Here is a 24,601-nt window from a genome sequence, read left to right on the forward strand (position 1 = left end):
CCATCCGAAGGTGAGCATAATCCTATCCTCCCACTCAGTGAAATTATCCCCAGTAAGGAAAGGGATTCATTATATTCAGAATTTAAAAACACTAACTGATTAGCTCCAAAACATAAAAGACAAACAAATGCTTATTTACGTGCTAAATTTGATTTAAGCCATAATACCAGAATGTCAATTCCGGTTGTAAATGCATGGCATCACTATAACCCTTCCATGGACCGAGCAACAGCACGCATTAGATTTACCCTTATCAATCGCACTGATCAAGTAAATTAGAATTTAGTCTCTTCTCCATACCTGTGGGCCTAGGATAAGAGCTTTCATCTAACTTCTTTGACCTCATGGATCCAATCGATTTATAATACATATCTGCCTTCCTATGGGCCAAGCGGCTATCTATTATAAATCCATTACAATCTTAGATACTATTAGAATAAAGCAATTGAAACGTTGCACTTTATGTGTCAATGTGCACTATAAATGCACCTCTAGACATTGATATCCTCATATCCATAGGGTGTTGTGGCTCTCCCAGACTATTTGAATACCTCTTTATAATGGTATCTAGGGATTATGATTGGTATTTATATCAGATCACTACAATTTTACTTCATGGGGTATGTTTAACTTGATTTCAAAGATTGCACACAACATAACGAACTGAATCTAAAGAAACATGCACATGTAACTATAGCAAAAAAATTTCAAATTCAAATTAAAAAAAACCATAGGCAATCTTTAAACTTTATTGAAAGAGTTTTAGATCAATTGGATTCGCTTGGTGGAGATTCCAGACTAATTTACAAGGGCTTCAAGTTACATGTGAAACCGAATACACACAACCTAGGCATCTTGAAATTCAAATCCTTTGATCCAATTCGTCGAAAATCAATTCTAAACAATACCATATGAGGCTGGTTACGTTCCATAAAAGTTTGGGAGAGAATCCCAAAACTTAAACCCAACTTCCGATGCCAAATAAAGTTGGAATAGACAAAACAACAACCTACGCATCTCTGATGGTTCTGAAACCATCGCCATTGCGTCCGGAACACCGAGAACTATTAAAGTACGGTTCATCACTTTTACCAACAGTGATCAGAAAAGGCCCAAAACATTACACTTAAATTTTGGGTTCAACTTTAATGGGGAGAAGACACACCCATTTTAATAAAACTGTACAAACCGATTCTATGATGGCTCTAAAACCACTTTCAATGGATCCGGAACGCCAAAAAACTTTAGGTTACAGTTTATCAGTTTTCCAGAAAGTGATTAGGAAGAGCGTAAACATCGATGTTAACTTAATATGAGAGTGTCATTAGCATTCTGAAAAAATAAAAGGAAAATATATATAAACAAAACAGTAACAGCTCGGCTGGGACGGAGTGAACTCGGCCCAGCTTGGTTTCAGTCGGCTGGGCAGAGTCGACTCAGCGGGTTGACTCGGTTGTTTTCCCAAACAGTGCAGCACACATTTTCTGTTAATTTCAGGCGCGTCCCGAAAATACGACAAACTTTAGACACAAATTGTAGGCGCTACAGAACTCCGATTGACAAACTGTCAGTTGCGTTGGATTTGTATCGACGACGAAGATGTTCGCCGGAGCTCCGGCGGTGGACGGATTTCTGCTGATGGTCAAGAAACACAAAAACATTATTTTCTTGCCTTTTTCGCCGTAACAGAACGGGAATGATTGTCTTTATCCCATAATCATTATTCTAGTGATTCAAATTTATCTTACAACATCTGCTCTTCAAAAATTTCATCAAATAGATTTCGATTCAACCATAAAACGAAACGCTGAACATACCTCCGGCCATGAGGGTTAAAATCAAAGATCACGAATCCCGTCGATCCACGAACATGAACACGAACCGCTGCGCACTAACAGGAGAGGATCTTCTAATCTTGAGAAGATCTTTAGGGCTCAATGATGGATCGCAGTCACAATCTTCCTCTCAGAGTTTTGGAGTTCAAGGTATGAATTCAACCACAACTCAAAGACTATGAGTCCAAGAAGTTCTCAAACACTTTGGGATAGACCACAAGACTCCATTGCAAAATACAACTTAAGAGGGAAAGGGATTACACTTTTTTGCCTTAGAGTTGATCCCACCAATGTGGGCCACACACATTAACGTCAACAGAAGGAAGATAAAATGAAAACAAAATATTTTTACTTGCATCAAGTTTAGGTACTTTATTTGCATCAAGTTTGGGTTCCCTGATTGAAATGTTTGCCAATTGAATGTGTTGTTGGCTATTCAAGAGGGCCCAAACACCCAACTAAAGAAATGTTTTTGGAACTCAAAGCATTTTTAATTTTGACCGCCCATACGGCGCTCATAGACATCATCCCATCCTTTCTTTGTTGACTCAGGAACTTGTTCGCCACCAATAAATGGTGTCCACGATCTAGGGCCAGTTAAAACCCATGTGACTGTCTCGGGTACATTGTTATCATCAAACTCCATAGCCTCTGAGCTTGCAGAAGACTGAAAAGGAGGAAATGCATATTGGTAAGGCAAACAATGAAATACTAGTTTCCGACATATGTTCAACTAGTCAAGCAAAAAAATTATAGAACTCACAATGTAGCAATCCATGGATTCCTCGGCCATTGGTTTGGGCACGGGCCTTTGGGAAGTTCCTAATCCCAGATAATCAATCACCTCCTTCTTGGATCTGAAACTTCTATGCGAGACAGGATCAAAGTAGTACTACAAAACCCAATAAAATTTCTCATGCTTATTAGCCACCACGTATCAATTTCATGAAACGATTTTCCAAGAAAAAGAGTGGAAAAATGACAGGAAACCTTATATTAAAACCCAATTAATAAATATGAAATGCAATTTATAACAATGGTAATACATAAAAAGTGAAACATATATTATGCAATCTGACCATAAATATCAAAAACCTCCATTGATCGTAGCCTTGATGTGAGATAGGATCTTAAAAATAATAAAGAACTCAACAAAATTTCTCAAGCTAATTAGCCACGACATCCCAATTCAAGGAAACAATTTTCACATAAAAAGAAAAGAAAATTGACAGGAAGCACATACAAATAAGAAAGAAGATAAATTTTCCCAAAAGAATGATAACTATCAAGATAGGACTTCCAATAAGTTGATGGTGCTTCTCACAGTCAACCAACTAGCAATTGAACATCTCATGGTTTCAGGATTTCAGTGAAGGATATAGAGTAAAAAATATTGAAGATCTTTAGTAATTCTCCAAATGTTAAGAACTATGGTGTATGCTTGTATTAGGGTTTCAGAGAAGCATATGTTGCTAAAAAATAATCTAAATTTTACCAACATAATGATAACTACAAAATAACAAATTAGATACAATCTCTTCTAACAAACAACTCAACATGTCCGGTTTTAGAAAACAATCTAAATTACTAGCTCAGATGGAAAGTAGCTCAAGAAATACGATAAATTTTAAACAACTTCGATGATCATTCTAGGGAAGCAATTTCAAGAGGAGAAATCCTTCCAACAACTAAGTCATCTTCACAAGTGCAGATAAAAACTCGGAGTCTAAATCCTCCGGGTTATTAAAGATATAGAGGATTAAGGATTTCATGTTCTAAAAAATACAGTAATAGAGTCTAAACCTTGTTGAAAATATATCTATAATAATGTTTAAAAGAAAATTCAATTAAAATAAACCCTTATTTTTTAGCCTAGTTATATAAAAGTATCCATCACTAACAAAAGCATGTCATTTTGATTTCTTAGACAAACAATTTGTAGGATATTTACTTTTGTGACACTAACCTTTTATGCATGTACATGCATAGAATACACGGATTGATTGACTCTAATTTCTCATGCTGTAAGTTAGTGTGGACGTTTCACACTCAATCTTTCCTCATTAAAAATGAAAAAGAAGTGAGTAATTTATTGATTTTCTGATCTAAAAAGCTTGAAGAATTTAGTTCAACATCAACTTTCACAGATCAGAGATAGCTCCGCACATGATTAATTAGTTTAATTGATATCTCTGTACATATTTAGTTTAATAGCAATTGGATTCAAGCTGTGAGTTTTGGGTGATGAATATTCTGGTTTTCAAAACTCGATCTGTATTGCTAGCTTTCTCATGAGATCTAAACCCCAAATGTTTAATATTTCTTAATTCAAAGGATATAATGCCAATACATTAAAACTAGGCTACTGATATCTGTACGACCATGTTTTGATAATGGGGCAACTCAAGTTGCTTTAGAGTTCTCTGACTGTTTGCTGGGAGCCTTTTGGGAATTGTAATAACCTTTGAAAGCTTGTTAAAAATGTAAAACAAGGTGAGTTCATCACATTATCAAACCATCATTCATATGTCAATCTCATAGAAGTATTATACTACAAGGACATAATACCCATTCATTAAGGTCGATAAATATTTTGGTTGGAAAGGCTTACACATAATTGCAGCTTAAGATACTCCTTGTTGTCCGGATGTGATTAGATAGCTTACAAGTGTCTGCGAATGGTGGTGTAACTTAGTGGTGCCCACATCTAACAACTGTTAGATCAGGATTGACTGGAATTCCTCAAATTATAAATCAGTGTGGACGTCATACACTATCTTTCTTCGTTAAATAAAATAAACATGTAACAAGTTTAATTGATTTTAGGCATGAAGATTTTTGTTCAAGATTAACTTTATAGATCAAGGGAGCATTATAAATTGTTTAGATCAATCGAAATTGAGAGTTGTGTGAAATGGGTATTTGGTTTTTAATCCTCACACATTAACTAGGATAAATATTCCGGTTTGCGATTCTTAAATTGGATCTCATTATCAAATATTTGAGGCTATCCACCAGACCTGACAAGAGTCCTCCGAGGTCGGTCTGCAAATTATTGGTTGTAACTTTGTGGTTCCTACACCTGACATCTGTTTCACCAGGAATGATTGATTGAAGTTTATTAGACTATAATTCAGTGTTGGTGATGGATGTTTCACACTCGATCTTTCCAGATTAAACAAAACAAACATATGATGGTTTTCTTATGGATTCTTTAGTATAACGTTGAAGATTTTAATCCAACAGCTTTCATAGATCAAATAAAGATTTATAAATAATTTTGATTTAGTTTAATTCAATGTCTGAGTTGTGTAGGATGGATGTTCTGATTTCCAAATCTCAACTGGTGGTGCCGGTTATCTTATTAGATGTGTGACCTCAAATGTTGTCCATTCTGTATTTAGAACAAAAGATGCAAACTTGAGTAAAAGTAGCATCTAATCTATAGATCAGGCAACATAGGAGCCGTCTGCAAGTCATGATAATTGCTAATGCAAGTGTCACATTACTTGCCTGCTAGGATTCCTGAGTCATAAACAAAAGAAAAATGAGACGAATTGTTGATTATTCTGTCTTCTTTACACATGTTTGATATTTCTAGATGGGACAGATCATACTAATAGTAATTTTGCACTCATAGCGACTACTTTTGGGAGTCCTAACAATAGAGATAGCAATTCTCAATTCCTATTCTAGCCTCCGTAAAAATATATTCTGCATATGACCAAATAAAAGAACTAATGTAATCTAGATCTAAAATTCAATTGAGGAAAACTTAACAAAGGATATAATGAAATTCCCATATATCGAAAATATTTTTAATTTTTCTTCATGATTATACTGACTAGTATTTAGGTACATTCATTCTTCGCTGACACAAAAAAGATATAAAAAAGACCAATCAATATTCAGCCAAATTTATTCTTCACTAACCTAAAACAGATGTAAGCTTCCATTTTTATCACATTTGAAATATGGATAGGAACACCAACCCAACCAATAACATTTACCTTTAGCTCAACAGATCTTTCTGTCGTAAATATAATGCAGCTTCACATATGGTTACAAATTCAAATTTTGTCATCATGATCAAACTAACCAATATTCATCAATATTTTCTCTCCACTACCCTAAAATAGATGCAATCTAGGTACCATTCCACACATTCAACATATCAAACTACAATTCTAATTGATTGACAGATTCCATTTCTATCACATTCAGTATCTTGCAAAGGACCGCAAGAAACCCAAGAACATGTTTTCTCAAGTGTTTGCTACAAATACAATGCAGTTTCCATATTGGGGAGGCAGGGAAAATCTTCGACCTCGGGCGGTGAGATCAGGACTTCGGAGGCATGAGGTATGTCCCGGTGGAGGGAATACCTTCTACGTTAACTGTGGCTGGGCCGGTTTGTTCCTTGGATGTGTTTGATAAGAGAAGTTTGTCCTACTCCCAATTCGAAAGAATCGAGAGTAGACCAAACTTTGGAATTCAGAGTCACCACTTAGGTTAGGGCCTAGGACCCATTTTGACTTTGTTTAAAAGGGTTTGGTCTAACCAGATCTGAGTAAGGGTGTGGTTACAGGTGGAGGGTGTTAGGCACCACCCCTGCCCTGATGAATCCTGTCTCTTTGGATTTATGTTGGAATTTATGCAAGCTTTAAAGTGATTGGAGGAAATTTTGAATATTCACAGATCCCAGCACTTGGTTAGCAATTAAGCTGATTTCATGTCCCGGATGGAGTGCAACATCATATTGAAAGGTGATGTGCCCTTCAAGTTGGATCGAGAGCACTGAGGGAATGAGGGATTGTATTTGTTTTGAAAAATATACAGCCGTAGATGGCACCCCCTTCATCAGTCTTTTCCTTAAGTTCGCCACGGGACCAGAGAGAGTGATAAGGAAAAGATAGAGGAAGTGAAGAACCTACTATTGGTCGGAGGGTTCCCTCTCTGTCAGTCATCTCTACAAAGTTCGATCCCCACAAATTAAGTCCTGCAAGAGGACCAGGGAGGACGATCAGGAAAGGAAAGACAGAAGGAGAGTTCCTCCCATGTGTTAGGCCTAATTCGGGGATTTTGGTACTTTAGGGTTTAGGGCCGAAGGATCCCCGAACCCAGGGTTACCCTCTCTAAGCTGTCCTAAGCTATGTAGGTTAAATTAGGTTAATTTAATTAATTATACGAAGCTAATTAATTAAATAATTAAGCTGAGCTAATTAATTAAGCCAAGTTAATTGATTAACTAAGTTAATTAACTAACTTAGGTAATTAATTAGCTAATTAATCTAAGCTAATTAATTAACTAATTAACTAAACTAATTAACTAACTAAACTAACTAATTAACTAAGCTAATTAATTAAACTAAGCTATGCTAATAAATTAAACTAATCTAAGCTAATTAAATAAACTAATTAAGCTAATTATTTAAACTAAAACAATAATAAACAAATGTAATTTTACCTAGGGTTGAATAACCTCGATTCGTTGCTGTTAAAATCCTCAAGGTCTTCCGCGCTCAGAGGGAAATTGCCTTCCGCCGAAAGCTTATTCCAAACTTTTTCGAAGTTTTCTGAGAAAAGATTTTATCTTTCTATCTTAGAAAACTTTCCTAGAAGAGTATTTCTTGGATTTGTTTTAAATAAAACCTTAGTATGTATTTATAGAAGTTGAAAATGGTTGTCTTTTGGTTCTGGCCGATGTGGGTCTATGTTGCCCTAATTTCGTTGTGCAATCGGCTGGGGCCGATTCAGCTCTCTGAAGGGGGTCCAATCGGGTCTTTTTAGGGTCTTTTTCTCAGTTTTGGTGGTTTCTAGCGATTCTCGGTGATTTCTAGGGTTTTTCAAAAGAAAAAGGGAAGCTTATGTTACCCGATTTTCTTAGCCAAGCCTCTAGGATCGAGGTCGAGACTAGCCCTAAGGCTCCGGAAGTATTCCGGCAAGCGGGTTGGTCGTTTTAGCATTTTTCTGTAAGAAATTGGAAGAAACAAGGAATCCCTTGTTTTTAGCTGGTTTCTTAGTCGGACCTGTGGTATCGAGCTTTAGACTAACCCTAATGCCTCGGGAATGAGGTTTGGGTAGGGGTAAGTGGTTTCCGGTGACCTTCGGCAGTTATCGATAATTTTTGGCAGTTCTACGGTTCTTTCCAGGAGGAACCAGAAACTGTTGGTTCTCATCTGGTTTCTTGGTCGGACCTTTGGGATCGAGGTCCAGACTGGTCCTAAGGCTTTAGGAGTGTCCTGGCTTTGGTTTGGGTTCCTATTGTCAGTTTAGGGTTTCTTTCGGAAAGAAACAGAAGTTCCGGTTATTTGATTCTCTTAGTCAGATCCCGCAGGATCAATGAGACTAGCACGCAGCTCCGTGGGTAACCAGTCTTTTGGTGTAAAGGGAACTCATTGAAAGGGGGATGGATCGTTAGGGTTCTTTCCATCAGTCTAGTGTTTCTTTCGGGAGAGAACCAGAAGCTTCTGTTATCCGGTTCTCTTAGGCAGATCCCATAGGATCAATGTGACTGGCACGCGGCCCTGTGGGTAACCTAGTGTTGGCAAGAAGGAACTTAAAAGGGGTAGGGCAATCGGGTTTGGTGTCATGTTGGATATGAGTTTGTTACACCAGCATTTTCACCCTTTATAAATAAAAGCTATGGCTCCCTGGAGCGAAGCCAAATGTCATCATTAAGACCTGTGAGATCGAGTTTTAGAGTAACCCAAATGCCCCAGGAATGAGGTCTGGGTAGGACTAAGTGGTTTCTGGTGATCTTCGGCAGTTTTCGATAATTTTCGATAGTTCTAGGGTTCTTTCCAGAAGGAACCAAAAATTGTCGGTTCTCATCTGGTTTCTTGGTCTGGCCTTTGGGATCGAGGTCCAGACTGGTCCTAAGGCTTTAGGAGTGTATTGGCTTTGGTTTGGGTTCTTTTTGTCAGTTTAGGGTTTCTTTCGGAGGCAACCGGAAGTTTCTGTTATCCGATTCTCTTAGTTAGATCCTACAGGATCAATGCGACTAGCACGCAGCCCCGTGGGTTACCTGTCTTTTGGCGTAAAGGGAACACATTGAAAGGGTGATGGATGGTTAGGGTTCTTTTCGTCAGTAAAGGGTTTCTTTTGAGAGAGAACTAGAAGCTTCTGTTATCGGATTCTCTTAGTCAGAACTTGTAGGATCAATGTGACTGGCACGCGGCCCCGTGGGTAACCTTGTGTTGGCAAGAAGGAACTCAAAAGGGGTAGGGGATTAGGGCTTGGTGTCATGTTGGATAGGAGTTTGTTACACCACCATTTTCACCCTGTATAAACAAAAGCTAAGGCTCCGTGGAGCGGAGCCAAATATCATCATTAGGATTTATCATCGCGACAACTCGTCATTAGTCTGATTTTGTCAAAATGAGGTGTCTACGCATATTCATCAAATTGTTTCATAATGATCATATCGAGCAATATTCATCTAAAGTCGATCTTCACTAACCTAAATTAGATGTAAACCATATAGCAGTCCATACATTTCATCATGCTAAGCTGCAGCTAGCCCATACCGACTTTTTCCATTTCTAAGAGGTTCAAATATTTGTGAAAATTATAGCAACAAGCGCACCAACATTTACCTTTAGTTCAACATCTTTCTGTAGTAAATATAATGCATCTTCTATAAATGGTAAATAATTTAAATATGGTCATCACCATCATACCAACCAATATCCAATTAAATTCTATTTTCACAAACCCCGAAACAGATACATAGCACATTCCCGACCTTTATTGTACCAAATAGCCATTCAAACCAATAGATAGTTTCCAATTCTATCATGTATGGAATCATGTGAAGAATAACAGAAAAAACAAACAAGATTTACATTTAGCTCAATATGTAAATCTCATACAAGTTATGGCAATAGCAGTAGAGAAGTGGAATCCTGGGTATGGAGATCGATATTGTGCAGGATCAATTCTCGAAGAAAGCCTAAAAAATCAACCTGAGAAGAGGAATTGATGCAAGCCTCTCCTAGGCTTCTTGGACTAACGATCGGGAGAGTGACAAAGAAAGACACTCAATTGCACAATGAATTGGTTACATGAAAACAGATTCATGTGAGTTTGGTAAAATGGTCGTATCTCCTTCAATATAGGTCGGAATGACCTGATTCCAAAACCAAAATTTCAAGGACTCAATGATCTAGAACTTTGATGAGGGCATATCTGCATAGCCATCTTTTGATAAAAGGACTCACCTCTCTAGTCTTCTAGAATTTAAAGAGCTGTAGAAAAGGTTATTACGGTTCCCAAAAACTTTCACAGGCCAATTAAAAAAGAAACGACCAGCTTCAACCGCGTCCATAACAAAATGTGTTTTGCAGATATTATATATATATATATATATATATATATATATATATATATATATATATATATATATTAGATGATTGAGCATAAGGAGGAGAACTTTTGGACCTTTTTTTAATAATTTTATACTTTCTCTTTCTTTGTGTTAAGGGTTCTGTAAAATCCGTAAATCAAAGTGGTGAATATTATGTGAAGTCTTGGCTTTGCGATTTCTTCTTTTGGAGCACTATTGTTGACTACTTAGTCCACTACTCTCTGGGTCTTTCCCGCTCAACAAAATTAGATTAAAATGATTTTAAAGCTTCAATCGATTGGGAACAGTAACCCAAAGTTATCAAAAACCCAAGGAAGCGCATTTCAGAAGCGGGAAACGCCGCATTTCCCAAAAATTAGGGAAGCACGTTTCCCCAATTTGGGAAGAGAATTTCCTCAATTTCAGAAGAGAATTTCCCAAATTTTGAAGCCCATTTCCTGCACATTTACCCAATCCTTGCTTTGTATCGTTTACATATTTCCAAGGAAATACATGGAAAAAAGAATATAAAAGATATATAGAGAGTTCTCTACACACTAGCTTAAAATATAGTGGGGGCCCACATTGTTTGGGTGATCCAAGCCATCCATTTTAAAGGCCCTCACATAGATAGGGTGTCTACAAAAATCAGATCCATAGGATCATCCCAACCCTACGATTTGTGGAGGTAAAATGGATGTCTTTAAACCTTCACAAATTAGTCCATTTTTTGCCTCAACAGTTCGAATGGTTAGGATGATCCTATGGATCTGATTTTTTGTGGACACCCTATCTATGTGAGGGCCTTAAAAATGAATGGTTTGGATCACCCAGATAATGTGGCCCCCACTGTATTTTAAGCTAGTGTGTAGATAACTTATCTACACATATGTGTAGGAACCGTTTTCTCATATATATATATATATATATATATATATATATATAAGTAGAATCATTTAAGTAAGTATCTTTAGGGAAATGATTTTAGTGCTCCATTGTTTCTATAAGAGGCGTACTCTATGTTGTCGTTTAATATTTAAAGGACCATCAGAAGGATATTACAGTTTTCAAAAGCACTTCCAAACCTTTGAACTACTAAATGACAGGATAGAGTGCTCCTATTATAAAAACATTGGAGCGCTAACATCATTTCCCAATCGTTGATGTCCATTTAATTAAGATTTACATGTTAATAGGGAATTGCCCCGCATTTGGATTTTTTAAAAATAGTTTCAAACCCCAAATCTAAAAGGATTAGAAGTGAACTTTCTAGTTATAGTAAAAAATCTTACATTTTCCAGTAATGTGGGTCCGGTTCAAAATCTTAACTACTAAACAATTATGCATTTTGCCAATTTTAAAAATTCATAAGTTCTACCATGCATAAACATTATTAAATCCCAAAAATCCTATAAAAAAATCTTATGGTCTTTAAAAAAAATCATTTATTCAGGAACTGGTCAACACATCCATTTAAGCTTATAGTAATTTCCTTCAAGTACATGTTGCATGTGATTTCTAATAGTTGGATTCAAGTTGCCTTTACTAGTGGTAAACCAAAATTTACTTATTTTAATTTTTTATCAATTTTAAATTATTCCATGCTTCCTCATCGATCCCCTTCATGCTTCCTCAACCCTTCATGCTTCCCTCTTCCCATCTTCCTAAGAGCCTTCTCTTCCATATTGGCATTTATGCCGTGACCAATCAAGCCCGAAATCTAACCATGACAGAAGACCTGACAACTTGAGTTTATGTTTAAGCTTGTGTTTTTTCGAACTTAGACATTTAAGAGCAGGATCTGAAGCAATTGTTCAAGCTACAATTACTAACATTCCCAATGTCAGGTCTCTGGAATGCTAAAGCATAACAGAAGCAACTTAAAATAATATTAAAAATCACTACAAGCACATAATTTGTCCAATGTCAGGTCTACGAAATTCCTAATAGTAATAAAAGCAACTAAAACAATATAAAAGATCTCTACAAGCACGTAACCTTTCTAATAAGAACGTTAGAAAATTTCCTTACCTTGGAGATTTTATAACTACCAGTTAATTCGTAGTGAGATATTTTAGGATATCTTTAGGTGTTTTAGTTCTGTTAGGAAAGTGAAATAAAGAATGGTCCCTGAAGTTTATTTATCGTTTAGAAGTTTTATTTGGAAAGGTTTCTTTTATATTCTAAGGGATATATATATATTATAAAGGAAAGTGTTTCTAGTCCGGCCGACTAGAGATCATTTTCTAGTCCGCCACCCAAAAGCACATGGGTCCCACATATTTGGGTGATGCAAAGCATTCATTTGATGGGCCCTGACATAGAGACGGTGTCCACAAGAAATTAGCTTCATAGGATCATCCCAACTCTATGATTTGTGGAGCTTAAAATGGACGGCTATAAACCGCCACAAATCTGTCCATTTTTTAACTCCACAAATCGAAGGGTTAAGAAGATCCTATGAAGCTGAATTTTTGTGGACATCCTATCTATGATGAGGCCTATCAAATGAATGCTTTAGATCACCCAAATATGTGGGACCCATGTGTTTTTGGGTGGCGGACTAGAGAATGATCTCTAGTCGGCCGGACTAGAAACACTTTTCTCATACATATATATATATATATATATATATATATATATATATATATATATGGGGAAAGTGATTGTGAGCGGCCCCTCATATAAGCTTATATGAGGTGACTGCTTAAAAATATGGTGGGCCCACATTTTTGGGGTGATCCGAGCCGGTCATTTGATAGGCCTTGACGTAGATAGGGGATGCCCAAAAAATCAGCTCCATAGGATCATCCCAACCCTACTAACTGTGGAGGTGAAAGAGGGGGAAATGGGTGGGTATAAATTTGCCCACTTACCCGTCCATTTTCCCCTCTTTCACCTTCACAGTACGAAGGGTTGGGATGATCCTATGGAGCTGATTTTTTGGGCACCCCTTATCTACGTCAGGGCCTATCAAATGACCGGCTCGGATCACCCCAAAAATGTGGGCCCGCCATGTTTTTAGCGGTCACCTTATATAAGCTTATATGAGGGGCCGCTCACAGTCAATTTCCCCTATATATATATATATATATATATATATATATATATATAAGGTTGATATTATCTGGTAAACCAACCATATGTCTTGTCTGGTCCATCGACTAGAAATATAGTGGGGTCAACATTGTTTGGGTGATCTAAACCATTCATTTGAGGCACCCATACATAGATAGAGGTGCCCAAAAAACCATCTCCATAGGATCATCACAACCCATCGATATGTGGAGGTGGAAAATGAATAGATTTTATAGCCGTCCATTTTAAACCTCCACAAATAAAGGGTTAGGATGATCCTATGGAGATAATTTTTTGGGCACGCCCTATCTTTGTCAAGGCCCAAAAAATGAATGGTTTGCATCTCCCAAACAATGTTGGGCCCAGCCTGTTTATAGTGATGGACCGGATAACTTATCTAGTCCATTGTAGAAGGCATTTAGTGGATGGCCTGTTGCAATGTGGAGGGGAACTTTTGGATGATTTTTATTAAGTTTATACTTTCACTCTCTTAGTGTTACGGCTTTTATCTACCATTCTGGGTCGGGTCAAATCTTAACTTCCAAACAGTGATGTATTTTGCCAATTTTAAAAGGGGTGATGATATTTTCACTCCCCCTGCATTACTTGCACGCTCCCCTTATAACGTGATTTGACATAAAGTAGTCCACTTTTCACGTCAAATCAGGCTATAAGGGGAGCGTGCATGTAATGCAGGGGGGGTGAAAATATCATCTCCCTTTTAAAAGTTTGTAAATTCTATCATGTGCAAACATTAATAAACCCAAAAATCTGCTAAAAATCTCATAATTTGGTCTTTAAAAAAATTCATCTTGTTAGGCACCAGTAAACATACGAATTTCAGCTTATAGAGATTTTTCTTTAAGTACATGTTGCATGTATTTATGATAGTTGGGTTCAAGTTGGCTATGTTATTTGAAAAATTGAATTTTCTTATTTAAAGAATTATTCATTTTTCTAATTATTTCATGCTTCCCTATTGATTCCCTCAATGCTTCAACAACCCTTCACGCTTCCCGCATCCCACCGTCGCGAGAGCCTTCGCTTCCCGCACTGGCAACTATGCCTGACCAAACAAGCCCGAAATATGTCCTTGTTGGAAAACACAATAACTTAAGTTTATGTTAAATCTTGCGTTTTTTCAAACTTAAACTCCTAATATCGGGGTATGAAGTAATTGTTAAGGCAATAATTACTAACATTCCCAATGTCAGGTCTTCGGAATGCTATAAAAAATAAGAGACAAAGCTTAAAGGAAAAAAAAAATATAAGAAGCAGCTAACCTTTCTAAGGACGAAGTTTCTTTTATATTGTAAAGGATATATATATATATATATATATATATATATATATATATATATATATATATATATATATATATATATTTAAAAAAATAAAAATAAAAAAAATTAGGGAAAGGTGTGCGTACTCGGTCGAGTAGATAAGCTTATCTACTCGGTCGGGTTAAAAACAGTGGGGGCCCACAATTTTGGGGTGATCCAAACCATTCATTTGAAAGGCCCTTACCTAGATAGGGTGTCCACAAAAAATCAGCCCCATAGGATCATCCTAACACATCCAACAGTGGAGGGAAAAATGGGCAGATTTGTGGACAAGCTGTGTTTGTCCATTTTTCCCCATTTTTCCCTCCACTGTTGCATAGGTTAGGATGATCCTATGGGGCTGATTTTTTGTGGACACCCTATCTAGGTAAGGGCCTTTCAAATGAATGGTTTGGATCACCCCAAAAATGTGGGCCACCACTGTTTTTAACCCGACCGAGTAGATAAGCTTATCTACTCGATCGAGTACGCACACCTTTCCCAAAAATTTAATATATATATATATATATATATATATTGGATGATTGAGAATAATGTGGAGAACTTTTGGACGGTTTTTAATAATTTTAGCCTTTGTCTTTCATTGTGTTGTGGGTTTTGTAAAAGCCGGGTATCAACTTGTGAATGTTATTTTGAGTCTTGGTTATGTTATATCTTTTTTTGTTGCTGCACTATTGTTGACTACTTATTCCACCACCCTCCTAGTCTATGTTGCGCAACCAAATAAGATCAAAAGGATTTTGAACCTTCAAGTGACTGGGTACAGAGACCTAAAGTTATCAGAAGCATCACCGAAAGGTGAAAATTTGAAAGCTGAAAATGCCGCAGTACCCAAAACTTGGGGAAGTGGATTTCCTGAATTTGAGAAGAGAGTTTCCCTAATTTGGGAAGCATATTCGCCCCCCCCTGCCCGTTTCACCAATTTCAGCTAGGGTTGCAACCTGGGTCGGGGTTTCCAATACCCTACCTTACCCAATAAATTATCGCGGGTCGGGTCAGGTGAGGTCTAATTTTTTTTTATAGGAAAACCCAATATTCATAAACCCGTCCCTACCTGAGATAGTTTCTTGGGTCGGGCCACGTATTTATTTTTTAGCGTATGATAGTTACTAATTTTAAAGATTGTAGAAACAATAAATCCTCAAACAAAAAATTTCTAAATTTATGTCATCAAGTGCTTATATTTTCACATCACAAACTTATCATGTGAATGAAAACAATTATATCAATTTATTAGAAAATAATTTTCAATGTTATTTAAGAGATATTTAAGAAAGTCATAATCCATCTATTTGAGTTGGGTTGGGATTTGAGTTTTGCATTTTTTTTCCTTTAAACCCGACCATTGAGCCAGTTTTTTCAATCTAAGACTTGAACCAACCCAAGATCTCTGATTTCTAAAACCAACCCATGCTATTTTCGGGTTGGGTTTATGGCGGGTAGAACCTGATCCAAGTTGCAACCTTAATTTTTGCTTTGTTTGATTAACAAAATTACAAGGAAATATAGTTTATAGTGTAATTATATGCAAAGTTATTTAAGTAAATGTCATTAATTTCCATTTACTTAAGATTTACATATAAATATGGAAATTCCTCCCCATTTGGATTTAGTAAAAATAGTTTCAAGAACCAAATCTAAAATGATAATAAGTCAAATTTTTAGTTCTAGTACAAAATCCAATATTTTTTGGTGATTCTGGACCGGGTCAAAATCTCAACTTCAAACGATGATGTATTTTGTAAATTTTAAAAACTCATAAATTATATCATGTACAACCATTATTAAATCCCTAAAATTAGATAAAAAATCTAACAATCGTGTCTTTACAAAAAAATTCATCTAGTCAGGCACAAATCAGCACATGCATTTCAACTGGCAGTGATTTTCCTTTGACTACATGTTGTATGTAATTTATGATGGTTCAATTCAACTTGCCTATGCTGGTTGGAAACTGGAATTTACTTATTTTAAACTTTTGTCATTTTCAATTATTTCACAATTTTTCTGTTTAACCAGGAAAGGAGTGCGACCTCAGAGCGGACCTCAAAATTTCATAGATATAAAGAGCCAACGAGAGAAAGACATATCCCTAACCTCTTAAAATAAAAGGGGGAAATATTGTCTCCCCTAACCAAAGTGAGATACAATAAGAAAACTAAAAGCAAATTAAGTCTTCGATTGAACGTTTGAGAAGCCTAACACGTCACATCTCTCTCCAGCCTTTGTAGATGCTGTTCCATTTTGAAGTCGTGTTGGCAAGCGCATCTGCCACCATGTTTGCGTCATGGTACTGATGATAGATTGATGGAAATACAATCGTATGGAGGCTTTACAATTTAATGGACCATGGTATATTTCCTATTCCTTTGATGATATAAGTTAGCTCCTTACTGTAATGATCTACTTCATTTCAAGGGTTGCACAAATCCTAAGGCCGTCTAGAAGTGCGCTTGTTTTTGCTACCATATTAGTACTCTTTTCATAATAAAAAATAGGCTATGTTAACCTCTGCAGAGGCATTTCTGACTACCCCTACACCACCGGATTCTCCCGGATTACCTTTTGCTGCTCCGACTGTATTTTGTTTGGAGAAACTTGTAGGACGCAGTTTCCACCAAATCCAACTATCTTTGGTACACTTCGGAGGCCGGATTTTAATGCCCAACTGTGCTAATTAAGGCTAACATCTCAAACATGGAGGGCCTTCGTTGTTATTTCGACCGAACCCAACTGTTAATTCACACTTCCCTGTCGATTCCCTTGATGCTTCCAGAACCCTTGATGCTTCCCGCTTCTCGAGAGCCTTCGCTTCCTGCTTTCACTTCCTGCTTTCACTTCCCACACTGGTCACTATGCCGAATCAAACATGCTTGAAATCTGACCATGTCGAAAAACCTGATAACTTCAGTTTAATTTAAAGCCTTTATTTTTTTCAAACTTAGTATAAGCCCAAGGGCTCAATCATTTCACTCGTGTTTTGATCATTAACAAACACAAATTGATTAGTTCTCTTATGGAATAATGTGTTCACATGAGTATTGTGCGATAGACAGGTTATTCACAGGTTGACTCATGCTAGCACACCACCAAACATGGCCTAATGCTTAGGAAAGATCTTTCAAGGACAAAGAGCTGAAACATATTTGGACCAGTCAAATCTTGTAGGTACAACAAAGGAGGAGCTGGAACTCAAGCAGCTCAAGCATTTGAACAACCAAAGAAAGATTATATAAGGCCTAACTAGAGGATCAACATGCGCAAAGGACAGAGGAGCTTGAACACAATGGTAGCATCATCCATGGAAGCTGCCAAAGTAAGAAACGCGAATTGAAGATCCCACAAGCAAGCCTTGCACTCAAGTGAAGTTCAAATGAAGGCTAAGTAAAGAGGCATTCAAGAGAGTGAGTATTCTATAGTAGAATGTATCTCCTTCTCTCTTGGATTTTTCTCTTGGTCAAGGCACAGTCAAATATCTCCTAATGTTTTTTCAAAATTAGGCTAATATTACTTAATCAAGTTCGTAAGCCAACTAAAGAATTGAGAAATCATTATTTTCATCTAACTTGATTAAGAAATGATAAAACTAGGGTGAACTTGAAAAGTTTTCAAAAGGATAAAATTTTTATAAGACAACCAATTCACCCCTCTTGGTTGCCAAACTGGATTTCACTTAGACACCTAAGATCAGGATATAATGTAATTGTTCAGGCTTCAATTACTAACATTCCCAATGCCGGGTCTTCAGAATGCTAAAGAATAATAGAAACGACTTGCAAGAAGATAGAAAGATCAGCAGAAGCACATAACCTTTCCAATGTCATGTCTTCCGAATTCCTAAGAATAATAGAATCAACTTAAACAATATAAAGTCTCAATTAAAAAGAATATCTTTAATATGCGAACTCAATTAAATAATGGAATCTATAGAATTACAAGGAAATACAAGGGACTGTGTATTTTTATGCAAAGTTATTTAAGTTAATATCTTTATTGCCTATTTACTTAAGATTTACTTGTAAATAGGAAAACACCACCTATTTGGATTTATTAAAAATAGTCTCAAGACAAAAATCTAAAAGTCAAGAAGTTAACTTTCTAGTTCTAGTACAAAAGCTACAAATTCATAAATTCTGTCGTGTGCAAACATTAAATCCAAAACATCCCGTACAAAAGGTTTCATAATCTGGTCTTTAAAAAAATCACCGAGTAGGGCATTGGTCAACACAGGCATTTCATTTCAGCTAACAGTGATATTCCATTAAGTACATCCTATATGCAATTTATGATGGTTGGATTCAAGTTGTCTAAGCTGGTTGGAAACTGGAATCTACTTACTTTTAAATATTGTCATTTTTAAATTATTTTCTGCTTCCCCATTGATTCCCGTCATGCTTCTAGAGCCCTTCACACCTCCATCTTCCCACCTTCCTAAAAAGCCTTTGCTTCATGCTTTCGCTTCCCACACTAGCAACTATGTCGTGATCAAACAAGCATGGAATCTGACCATGTCTGAAAATCTCACAACTTGGTTTTATGTTAAAACTTGTGTTTATCAAACTTAGACGCCTAAGACCGGGATATAAAGTAATTGCTTAGGCTACAAGTAATAACATTCTGAATGTCAAGTCCTCAAAATGCTAAGGAATAACATAAGCAACATAAAAGAACATAAAAATCACTAGAATAGCATAACCTTCCAATTTTAAGTCTTTGGAATTCCTAGGAATAATAGAAGCAACTAAAACAATATAAAAGATCAACATAAGCACATAAACTTTCTAAGAATCCATACCCTGAAATAACATCATCCAAATGAAACAAATCAAAGAATACCATCAAGGTCTTGATTTCTAGAGTTTCTAATTACCAGACAGAAAAAGTAAAAACAGGTGTAGAGAAAAAAGAGTTGGACGATCAAATACCCAGTCTACTTTTCCGACCGACGCGCCAGAAGATCTAATCTTTGGTTTTTTCACCCATCCCTCTGGCAACCACTCCGGCCTCTCTAACTCAGTACTTCGGCGCTCCGTTGCCGAGGTCGCTAGAGACGGTACACCTCCATCGCCGGAGGGGAGATTCACATTAGCATCTGTACCTTTATCATTCGATGGAGGAGGAAGCTCTAGCACGTTGCCGAAATCCTCTACCAGCGGCGAAGAATCGTCGACTTTGGTGTCATCTTGTTTCACTTCTTTACTATCGTTAACATTGAATGCGGCCAGTGGGGAAGGTGTGGAGTCAGAGTCCATATTAGATGGAATTTGGGGGTTAGGGAAACTGTGAGTCAGTTGAGAGTGGATTTTTCAGTTTTTACAGTAGGTGAATGGGATTGCGGAGTCTAAAATATGCTGCTCTTCTTTCTTATTTAGGTTGATGTAAGAGGTGTACGATAGAACAGGCGGTAAAAATTAAATGAATAGTATATGTTTGGCAAGTAAAATCGGGAGAGATTTGGTGGTGATTCTGTTATTAAGAGAAAAAGTGTATGGAGACTACATTTGAAGGGATGCAATAGAAATTCTACAAAATCTACCAAAATCTAGAAAATTTAACTCGCACTGCATTGTGGGACATGATCCCGCGAGAGGGGCGTGGGGCGCGAGCCGCCGCGCGCTCTCCTTTGGTCTCTCGTTCCCACGCGATTGGCGTGTGCATTTTATTTATTGATTTGAATTCGTCTTTCCTGTGGACTTGGGATCACTAAGGCAATCCGAATTCCACACGAAAGAGACTGACAGAGTCGCCACCTAGATGTGGGATCTAGGACCCATAATTAACCAGAAATCTAGACTCGCTACCTGGTTACAAGAATGGAAGGTATGGGGAGTTATCCACCACATGCACCATTCCTGCCCGATAATCGGTCTTCGATTCCAAAAGCTAACTCTTTTAAATTTATTTTAAATGGCTCATTCAACTCTATGTTAATGTGCGAACTAAGTGACATGCATCCTAGAATCTAATTTCAATGTGAATCCTAGATGTGTATCTTGATTTATTAATTTGTCTGGATTCATTCTAAGTGAAAGTTCTCCTAGAATTCTAATTTCATGGAAAACCCTAACTGATTTGATTAAGTATTTACAAGAAAATTAATATACAAAACACCACAATTTGTTGTGGTGCCGACTCGCGGGTGGTATGCCGTCAGACATCCAAGCTGCCTACGTACCCAAGCCTCACTGGGATCAGAGTCGACGTAGTTCGGTGCACCTAAGCTAAGCTACTTATGCCTAACTCAACTAGGACACCGACCTAGACGGGATTGACTGTTTCAACAGTTTTAGGAGAAGTTATTTAATTCAAGTTGAGGATTTTATTATCTTAGGATTTCATCTAAGATGCTATATGATTCTCATCTAAATGCAAATGGTCCCTTAGACTAATGCAGGTTTGCCTACATCCTAGTTTACTAGGCTTGTCCTAGGGAAAGATTGGGTGACTAGTGTAACTAGACCTATGGCACGGTTGCTATACATAGCAAACGTCCGTGATGAGGCTGGACTCCTAACTCTAGGACTCCCTAAAACCTAAGACTCCCTAAAACTTAGGACACGACACGACACCGGTGTTCCTAAATTGGGCTCTAAGGGTCCTTACGACGGAAACCATAATCCAATGGTTCCGAGAGACACGAGATGAATCGAGATGATGAATAGTGTGAGGGAATGGGAAAGATAGAGAAAGGTGCGACTGAACTTGGGAGTGCCAAATTGCCTACGTACCCCGTGATGGGGATCAAGCCACACGTAGTTCCACAGGGGAGGTTGCTTGGATTTTGGAAGACAGAATTGGTATTTGGATCTGGAATCGGGTTTGTATTTGAGCATTGGACTTGAGATTCAGAAACATTGATCTAGCAATGGGATTTTGGAATTGGGAATTTGCATCAAAGAATTGAGCATATAGGAATCATCAAGGGTTTGAATTTTGGGAATTCAAAATGGGCGGGCTTATGAGATTCGGCCAAATGGATTCAAACATGCGACTCAGATTGTGTTGGGATATGACTTGGTTAGGCAAAAGGGAGGAAGTTCTATTAGGTGTAAAAGGGCATTAGTAGAATAGGGGAATGACTCGGTTGTGACATGGAAGGCCGCAACTTGGTCGAATGCGACTCGGTTGCATTGGGATGGGTTGATTAAGGAATTGGATTGAGTCAACTAAGGGGAGAGTCCAATTAGTTAAAGAGGTTGAGCATACTCGACTAGAGAGTTGGGTCAACTCGACTAGGGAGGTTGGCTAGAGTTGACTCAGTTGAGCTGGGTTGGGATCCCACTTGGTTGGATTGTATTGGGGCGATTTGACTTAAGCTGCAGGTGGCCTGGCTGGGTTAGATTTAATGTAACCAAATTTATGGATAAATGGTGTGCCTCAGTGAGTGGACAAAGGTATGGCTTGGGTTGATGTGTGGCTATGGTTATAGGGTTTAAGGCTTATGGGTATGGGGTTTAGTGAGTCGGGTCTAAGTTAGGAGCAAACCCGAGACTAGCCATGGTCTAACCAGGAGGAAGCAGGGTACAAACCAGGGTGCGGACCAGGGTGCACCAGGGTGCGAACCAGCAGGGAACCAGGGTGCGAACCAGCAGGGGAACCAGGGTGCAACCAGCATCGAACCTGGGTGCAACCAGCAGCGAACCTGGGTGCAACCAGGGTCTAACCAGAGGCTAACCAGGGGGAACCAGGGTGTGAACCAGGGTGCGAACCAGCAGGGAACCAGGGTGCGAACCAGCAGGGGAACCTGGGTGCAACCAGCAGCGAACCTGGGTGCAACCAGGGTCTAACCAGAGGCTAACCAGGGGGAACCAGGGTGTGAACCAGGGTGCGAACCAGAGTACAACCAGGGGCTGGCCAGGGTGCGAACCAGGGTGCGAATTAGTAGGGAACCAGGGTGCGAACCAGCAGGGGAACCAGGGTGCGAACCAGCAGGGAACCAGGGTGCAACCAGCATCGAACCTGGGTGCAACCAGCAACGAACCTGGGTGCAACCAGGGTCTAACCAGAGGCTAACCAGGGGGAACCAGGGTGTGAACCATTAGGGAAAAATAAAAATGAAGATAAGATGGGTTAAGAGAAGAGGGAAACATGTATAACTTCAAAGTCTACCATCAAGAAGAATATGATTAAGGATTGATCCTAGATGCTTCCTAACATGGTTTTTCTTTTAAAGTAAAAGATATGCATGAAAGCAGACCCTACATAGAATTGAAATAAATGCCTACCTCTTTGAAAATCCACTTTGTGTTTGATTTTTCTTTGATATTAATTCCTTGAAGATGATTCCTTGCTTGATAATGACTGCTTTTGATATATATCACCCAACGTATAAAATCACCCGATCCGGCAAGGATGGCCGAACCCTTGAAGAGATGAGGGAGAGGGATGAATTTTCTAAGAGAGGGGTTCCTTTTCTTCTCCTCTTGGATGGTGGGATGAGAGGGTATTTATAGGAGAATGGGATAGGAGGTTAGGTGAGGTTAGGTGGTTTTGGATGGTTAGGATGAGAGGATGAGGTTAGGTAAGGTTAGGTGGGGTTAGGTAAGGTTAGGTGAGGTTAGGTGAGGTTAGGTGAGGTTTGGATGGTTAGGATGAGAGGAGAGGTTAGGTGAGGTTAGGTGAGGTTTGGATGGTTAGGATGAGAGGAGAGGTTAGGTGGTTTTGGATGGTTAGACCCAGGTCAAGATCTGCCATTGATCTAATGATTTACGGAAATCGGGTCTCGGAATGGAATCAGGGTCCGGGCTATGAAGTGACCCTAGCTTATTTTGTCCCGATTGATGATCCGTAAAGTCAGATCAAGATATTAATGACCTAAAACATATAAATCAATGATAGAGGGGGTTCTCACATGGATTTAACACACTAATTTATTTGTTGATTAAAACAAAACAAAATGGGGTGTCTACAGGTTCTCACATGGATTTAACACACTAATTTATTTGTTGATTAAAACAAAACAAAATGGGGTGTCTACAGATGCCCCTCTTTGGTAGAGATGACGTAGTCATTGAATACCAAAGTTAAAAATGACAGAACCATTTTGCGTAGTTTTAATCGACAAAGGACTCTCTAGACACAACGCACCTTAACATAATGCAAAACCTTAGATGAAACCCTAGAACTTGAATAATAATAAAAACTCGATGCGGCGCCGTTCACAAACGGGCAATTAGAGAATGAGATATCATTTTCGAATGGATTCTGAAGGGAAAGGACAAAGATCGCTCTCAAACAGTTTTTAGAAGGAGATGAGACGCCGCTCACAAGCGGGTTCAACGAGGATAAGAAGCATTCCCAAATGGACTTGGATAATGAGGCACCGTTCACAAACGGCCTCAAGGAGGATAGAAAACCATTCACAAATGGACTCGAGAAAAGAGGCACCGTTCACAAACGGGCTCAAGGAGAAGACAAGACCATTCACAAATGGACTCGAGAAATGAGGCACCGTTCACAAACGGGCTCAAGGAGGACGATACCATTCACAAATGGATTCGAGAAAAGAGGCACCGTTCACAAACGGGCTCAAGGAGAAGACAAGACCATTCACAAATGGACTCGAGAAATGAGGCACCGTTCACAAACGGGCTCAAGGAGGACGATACCATTCACAAATGGATTCGAGAAAAGAGGCACCATTCACAAACGGGCTCAAGGATAAGACAAGACCATTCACAAATGGACTCGAGAAATGAGGCACCATTCACAAACAGGCTCAAGGAGAAGACGAGACCATTCACAAATGGACTCGAGAAATGAGGCACCGTTCACAAACGGGCTCAAGGAGAAGACGAGACCATTCACAAATGGATTCGAGAAATGAGGCACCGTTCACAAACGGGCTCAAGGAGAAGACAAGACCATTCACAAATGGATTCGAGAAATGAGGCACCGTTCACAAACGGGCTCAAGGAGAAGACAAGACCATTCACAAATGGACTCGAGAAATGAGGCACCGTTCACAAACGGGCTCAAAGAGGACACGAGACCATTCA

At 38.3% G+C, this 24,601-nt stretch overlaps 1 protein-coding gene across 1 annotated transcript; it reads right to left on the reverse strand.

The window, feature by feature from the left end:
• Window positions 1–1,273: 1,273 nt before the first annotated feature.
• On the reverse strand, window positions 1,274–23,241 carry LOC143861924 (methyl-CpG-binding domain-containing protein 5-like). The gene is made up of 5 exons (XM_077372895.1): window positions 22,829–23,241; window positions 19,529–19,883; window positions 2,599–2,727; window positions 1,818–2,502; window positions 1,274–1,632 (listed from the first exon to the last, which is right to left on the reverse strand). Exons 2-4 carry the CDS (start codon window positions 19,853–19,855, stop codon window positions 2,326–2,328), a joined length of 633 nt encoding a protein of 210 aa, XP_077229010.1. The 5' UTR covers window positions 19,856–19,883; window positions 22,829–23,241; the 3' UTR covers window positions 1,274–1,632; window positions 1,818–2,325.
• Between the last annotated feature and the right edge of the window lie 1,360 nt (window positions 23,242–24,601).

Source organism: Tasmannia lanceolata, unplaced genomic scaffold (assembly GCF_043159265.1).
Source record: "Tasmannia lanceolata isolate RefF3 unplaced genomic scaffold, GAP_Taslan_0.1 ptg000037l, whole genome shotgun sequence".
In the NCBI taxonomy this organism is placed as follows: Eukaryota; Viridiplantae; Streptophyta; class Magnoliopsida; order Canellales; family Winteraceae; genus Tasmannia; species Tasmannia lanceolata.

Excerpts from the sequence above, each read along its gene's own strand:
- LOC143861924 (XM_077372895.1), bottom strand. The coding sequence starts at position 19,855 with ATGGACTCTGACTCCACACCTTCCCCACTGGCCGCATTCAATGTTAAC. Across the intron at positions 2,728-19,528 it reads CGGTCGGAAAAGTAGACTGG|TACTACTTTGATCCTGTCTC; the intron begins GTATTTGATCGT and ends TGGGTTTTGTAG. Across the intron at positions 2,503-2,598 it reads AATCCATGGATTGCTACATT|TCTTCTGCAAGCTCAGAGGC; the intron begins GTGAGTTCTATA and ends CCTCCTTTTCAG.